Here is a 6,611-nt window from a genome sequence, read left to right on the forward strand (position 1 = left end):
GAAAATGTCTTGTATAAGAAAAAAAAAAAAGAAGAAATGTTTCAAGACAACGAAACAAGTGGGGGTTGAGGTTGAGTGGTAGAAAAATTTACCCAGTGATATTGTAACAGATGCTAAAGAAACTCTTGAGACTATTACGGAGGAATCAAAGGTGGAACAAGATCACTATTAGAGTACCATATAGGTATACACCTTCATTGCACTATCTGTTGTTGACCGATAAAGGGGAACCAAAGTCCCTTAATGATGTCCTAATACGAATAAGTGGGAGCAAGTCATAGATGGTGAGATGAGTTGGATGTCTATGCTTTAAAATAAGATAACTGTGTTGGATGTTGCAAGAGAAGGGAATTGGATGCTTGAGAATCTGATAATTGTATTTGGCGTTGCAAGATAAACGTTATCAAAATATATATTGAAATCGAGTTGCAAATCTTATTTCAATCAAGCTATTTTTGCTGGGACTTTTATCTTTTCTTTTAGGTTCACCCTTTTTTGAATCATAATCAAGGTGAGGAAAAGTGGGTCAAATTTTCCCATCCTTTTCTTATCTTCTTTGCAAGAAGTTTAGTAGGTCTCACGCTTCAAACTGATGGTGTCTCAATATTCTCCTTGACATCAGTGCTCCCATTTTAATACATTTATAAAATACAACTCCTCAATACGATAGAATGGTTTGATCTTAAAGGAGATCTTTTATAACTTCTCCAATGTCTATAGACGACAATGATCAAAGTTAGCAAGTATAGTAACTATATCATTGGTTAGAATTGGTGCTCAACGTTCGAGATAGGTTCTGTTCTCACATACACTCCACCTCAAATAGTTCTAGAAAATAAATAAACAAACATTTACCAACATCCTCATTGGCCTAAGTCTTTTTATTCAATAAATATGTTGCTAAAAGAAAGAAAATAGGAAGAAAACGACCCCTTATCTGTTTTTTTCTAAAGAAACTCTATTACAACTCACAATTCAACACATCACTATCCAAGAAGTTCTATTTCTTGGTTGCCAATCAAAAAAATATTATTGATTAGCCTTTCACTAAGGAAAACGAGGAAAACGAGGAGCTTTAATTTAATGCAACTAGGATGAGATATTCAACACCAAGGGGCAATATAAATTTGTGTTCATAAGGCAAGGTATCCAAAGCAAAGGTGTTAGCTGCAGAAATCAATGGAGTTCATAAATTGGGTTTTCTTAGTTCTTCCTGTGGGCTTTGTTTTAGTTTATGAGGTTTTGAAGAGATTGAATGGTTTGTATTATGCTGTGAAGTTGGGGAAGAAATGGGGTGAGCTTCCTCCTGGTGATCTCTCTTGGCCACTTCTTGGTTCTACTTTATCCTTCCTCAAATCTTTCACCGTTGGTCCACCTCAAAACTATATTCGTACTTTTACCACCAGGTCTTTCTCTCTTGAATGATTTGAAAACTTCCTTTGTTTTTCTTTGTTTTTTGTGAATCTTTTTCATAAGATTCTTTTCTCGTTCATATCTATTTGATCACAATTCAACAAAATTCTTTGATTATCTTACCAAAATGCATCTAGAAATCTTGATTCACTGGCTGGCATCACTGGTTTGGAAAGTTATAACTTTCCAAGTGCTTAAGAAAAAGTTAAATAACTATTTTTTTTTTAATTTTGTTAGAATAGTTGAAGTAACATATTTTTAAAAAATCAAACGAACACAATCTTCTAATTTTAACATATGAAAATAACCGTACACATAAGTGTTTTAGGAGTGAAACCAATCCAAACACGTCTGTATTGTGTAGTTATAAATGAATGAGGTGTTCAAGAGAGTTGATAATTTTTTTTAACCTTAATGTTTATTGAGGTAGGTATGGGAAAGTTGACATGTACAAGACACACATTTTTGGGAGAGCAAGCATACTTGTCTGCACACCTGAAATCTGTCGCCAAGTACTAAGCGATGAAACCATATTTGTTCCTGGTTATCCCGCCAACATGCAAACGTTATTTGGTAGAAATACGCTGCACCGAGCCTCGAAGGCGGAGCACCGGAAGCTCCGACGGGTGACAACGGCGCCGATCAGCAGCCACACTGCGCTCGAGATGTACATCGATCATATTGAACACACAGTGATCAGTGGGTTGGAGGAATGGTCAAGTGTGGAGAAGCCATTGAAGCTGTTGACAGAGATAAAGGAACTTACCTTCAAAATTATTTGGAACATTTTTATGGGTTCAACTTCCATAGACTATACCACAAAAGAAATGGAGGCTTTGTATAATGATATTTCACTTGGGTTCTTCTCTTTGCCTATCAACTTTCCTGGCTTCTACTTCCATAAATCTCTCAAGGTAAGCACCTTTTCCTTATCTACTAAGAATTATGGATTCAAATCTCAATCATATATGTCGTAACTCAAAAAATACTTTCGAACCTATGATGTTTAGGTGATCCGTTTATGAATTGTAACTTTTGAAAAAATTTCAGTATTTTTTAAGCAAATCTTTTGCAACCCGTCAGCCTCATGTTTTAATCTATTAGGAAGAGATTTTCGCACTCTTAGAAGGAATGTTTTGTTCCCCTCTCCAACGGATGTGGGATCTCACAATCTATTACCCTTGCGGCCTAGCGACCTCACTGGCACACCGGTCGGTGTGTGGTTCTGATATCATTTGTAATAGCCCAAGCCCACCGCTAGTGGATATTGTCCACTTTGGCCCGTTACGAATCGCCGTAAACCTCATAGTATTAAAATGTGTATGCTAGGGAGAGGTTTCCACACTCTTATAAGAAATGTTTTGTTCCCCTCTCCAACTAATGTGGAATCTCACAATCCACCCCCTTGGAGACTAGCATTCTCGCTGACTCACCGTCCGGTGTTTAGCTCTAATACCATTTGTAACAGTCGAAGCCCACCACGAGCAAATATTGTCCGCTTTGGTCTGTTACGTATCGCCGTCAACCTCATGGTTTTAAAATGCGTCTATTAGAGAGAAGTTTCCACATCCATATAAGAAATGCTTTGTTCCCTTCCCTAACCAACGTGGGATCTCACACGAAAATAAATGTATGAATACAGGCTCGAAAAAGATTGTATGAAATACTTCTATCTATTGTGAATGAGAAGAGGTTGATGAAGAAAAGCAAAGGGGAAAGTTGGGAAGCAAAAGATATGATGGATTTGATGATAGAAGTGGAAGATGAAGATGGTGAAGGGATGGACAATGAGACCATTGCAGATTTGATTTTTGGTAAGTTATTTGCAGGCCAGGAGACTTCAGCTTTCACCACAATGTGGGCAATTATATTTCTTACAGATCATCCACATATATTCCAAAAGGCCAAGGTTAGAGTTCTTTAATTTTCTAACTTGTTAATTGCATTCATTTGTCTCAATCATATGATGTCTTTATTTTTCTAAGTTATTGCGTATTAATTTTCTCTCAAATGCGTTTGTGTACAAGAATATTTGGCTCGTATGTTAGAGTTGTGTAGTCTAACGTTAGGAAATCTACTCGTTTACTAAAATGATGTTCAAGTAAAAAGAGGATATATGAATAGATGGAGATCATATCTAAATGAGAGTGTCTTAAGAATATAATAATTAATAATCGCATAAAAACATAAAAACACATGATGATCTGACTTTTGAACACAACTCTTTTGGGTAACACTTTCAATCTGTATTAAAATTAATTAAGAAATACCAATTATGAAGAGATTACAAGAGAACAATATGTAGAAACGACTGAACTCTATCGTGCGTGCTTGAGATTGCTTGAGATTTTTTTGAATAAAACCTTACTAGGTTGGAAGGTATTTATAATAGATGCTATACAATTTATTTCTTAAATATCTAAATATTTATCCATAAAATGCTTAGATATGGATATGGGGCGTCCTTTTCCTAAAATATCTAGATATCTTTGTTCCTAAAATACTAGATTATTTCCATAAAATGCATATAAAATGGTTAATATAATTTTTTGACTTGACTGTATTCGACTAGTGATGATATTTTAACACTGGTCTCTTGACAATTTTCCTACCAACATATGATTGAGGAAAAACTTGCTAAAAGATAATTAAGGAACGTGATCATGTCCTACTAAATGCAACTAAATATTGGGGTCATTAGTTGTCTTATCAAAGTCCTGAATCCTAATCTGATATGTGGGGTCTTTTGAACTTGGATATTATTTTCTATTTTTGTTTCTAAAAGTTAATTAAGCTACTAAGTTTTAGAACAAGAAACAAATAAGAAAGGCTAAAATTGGTTCATGTATGTAGATTTATGTTCATATAAATCTTAATCCCTTCAAAAAGCCAAGTGAAATTTAAGATATTACAATATAATATACTTCTTTCTAATATCATTTTCATTTATCCAAGATTTTATCTTTTTGGTGGTAATTTTTAAGATTAATTTGTTTTAGGAAGAACAAGAAGATATCATTAGTCGAAGACCTTCAACACAAAAGGGTATAAATCTCGCTGAATTTAAACAAATGAAATTTCTTTCTCAGGTAAATATTTTTATCTTCAATTTTAGCTACGATGTTTAAATAAATTGCATATCTAAGATATTGTAATATCCAGGTGATAGATGAGACGCTTCGTCTTAGTGGTGTTATATTTGCTACTTTTCGTGAGGCAACAACTGACGTTAATATCAATGGTTAGTCATCAACAAAGTTAGTCATCAACAAAGAAAGCTCTCTTTCAATTATGATTTTGATGGATCTAAATCATGTTTTAGGTAAACTTATACCAAAAGGATGGAAAGTCATACTTTGGCTTCGAGAGCTTTACATGGATGAAGAGCTACATTCTTCTCCACAAGACTTCAATCCATCAAGATGGGATGTATGCAATCATTTTCCATATTTGCTATCCTTTATTATTAGTTTTGTTACTTAAAATCATAGTCTACATGCAATAAATATAGGCCTAAACTAATCGAAATGAGAAAGGAGAAAGAATATCATTTTAGTCTTTTAAGTACAACAGATCAAGTCCATCTTTCGTAGATATTGTCTTTTTTGGCTCGTTATGTATCGGTGTCAGTCTCACAATTTCAAAATGCATCTGCTAGAGAGAGGTTTCCACACTATTATAAGAAATGCTTCGTTCGCCTCTTCATCCAATGTGGGATCTCATACTAGGTTTTAAATACAATTTCTATTTCGTCATTCAATTTCAAAATGTTACTCTTTTACCTAGTTTAGTTTTCATTTATACTTAGATTTCAAAATGTTGCATTTTTACCCTTTAATTTTTTTTTGGTACCATCTAGATTTTACACTTTTACTCCCCCGTAAACAATGCTCATTTTTTGTTATGATGTGGATTGTTAAAGTGAACATAGCTGAAAATTCTGAAAATTCATGAATAAAAGTTTAAGATTTCAAATCTTATGAACCAAATGAAAACTAGATTCATAATACATTTTGAAACGTATAAATTAAATGGAAACTATATTCATAATTCAGGGATGAAAAATGTATTTTTCTTTCCCATTGTTAAACTATTTATAACCATTAATGTTGTTTCTTACCATTTGATTATTTATGTTGAACAGAATTTTATAGGCAACCCAGGTGCTTTTACCCCGTTTGGGTTAGGAGTCAGGATGTGCCCTGGACGTCATCTTGCCAAGCTTGAGATCTCAATTTTCCTTCACCATTTTCTCCTCAATTACAAGTGAGTTTGCTCCAACTTTTCTTCTATAAACTCTTAACACAAATAAATATAAGCTTTTAAGGACTTGTTCCTCATTCGTTCTTAATAGAAAAAAGAGTTTTGAAAAAATGAAAAACAAGAACTAGTAACCAAATGATTCTTGAGTACAAAGTTCATAAAATAGGAGCATTATTCAACGTACCCTAATTTTTTCACAATATATTGTTAATATATACGTGTTTCATGAATGTAGGATCGAGCGTTATAATCCACAATGCCAATTGACTTATCTACCAATTCCTTATCCCAAAGACAAATGCTTGGCAAGAGTGCTGAAAACTGCATGACAACGACTATAAGTGCTTCTCAATCTTAATTATCCCAACAAATGAACTTAATGATTGTATTAAGCTTTTGAAATATGGTATATGTTTGTGTGTATATGTGTACTTATGTACTTATCAAAATTTAATAATTAATACGTTCTTATTACTATAATCATGAAAGAATTTAATTTTGTACAAAACTTTTCAGAGTACGAACTAGATATTTTTGCTACATTTCCTTCATCTATGAACATTGTATGTCCTTTGGACATCATGTCGTGATGTTTATTGTTTTCATATTCTAGATTTAACAATACGTATCAACTTCATGAATTCCATTTTAGAACACATCGACCTTCACCTTATTTGGAAGAAGTTCTTCTCCATACTCATCGCTCACATCATTGTTTAGAGTCTTAAAAACATTCTCAATTTAGACATTTTCACCTAATTTTTTCTCTTTTCATATGGTAAATATTTCTCATGACATAGAGTGTGAATCTAATTCATATTTGAATTGAAAGTGAGATACTGATCCAAGTTCTTCCCCTTTGAATCAGATTGATTCATATATGAAAGATGTTGACAATAACTTCTTTCAAAATTGGCTATTTGTACCTATGTGAA

The 6,611-nt window shown here is 33.4% G+C and overlaps 1 protein-coding gene across 1 annotated transcript; it reads left to right on the plus strand.

The window, feature by feature from the left end:
- Window positions 1-1,179: 1,179 nt before the first annotated feature.
- Window positions 1,180-6,127, plus strand: LOC111431021 (beta-amyrin 11-oxidase-like). The gene is made up of 8 exons (XM_023067512.1): window positions 1,180-1,406; window positions 1,844-2,327; window positions 3,056-3,322; window positions 4,413-4,502; window positions 4,576-4,654; window positions 4,736-4,842; window positions 5,558-5,679; window positions 5,912-6,127. The coding sequence occupies exons 1-8, from the start codon at window positions 1,180-1,182 to the stop codon at window positions 6,003-6,005; spliced, it is 1,470 nt and encodes a 489-aa protein (XP_022923280.1). The 3' UTR covers window positions 6,006-6,127.
- Window positions 6,128-6,611: the final 484 nt, after the last annotated feature.

The sequence above is a fragment of the Cucurbita moschata genome, unplaced genomic scaffold (genome assembly GCF_002738365.1).
Source record: "Cucurbita moschata cultivar Rifu unplaced genomic scaffold, Cmos_1.0 Cmo_Scf00035, whole genome shotgun sequence".
Lineage (NCBI taxonomy): Eukaryota > Viridiplantae > Streptophyta > Magnoliopsida > Cucurbitales > Cucurbitaceae > Cucurbita > Cucurbita moschata.

Coding starts and splice junctions, on each gene's coding strand:
- LOC111431021 (XM_023067512.1), top strand. CDS start 1,180: ATGGAGTTCATAAATTGGGTTTTCTTAGTTCTTCCTGTGGGCTTTGTT. Junction 4,503..4,575: donor AAATGAAATTTCTTTCTCAG/GTAAATATTTTT, acceptor TGTAATATCCAG/GTGATAGATGAGACGCTTCG. Junction 5,680..5,911: donor CATTTTCTCCTCAATTACAA/GTGAGTTTGCTC, acceptor TCATGAATGTAG/GATCGAGCGTTATAATCCAC.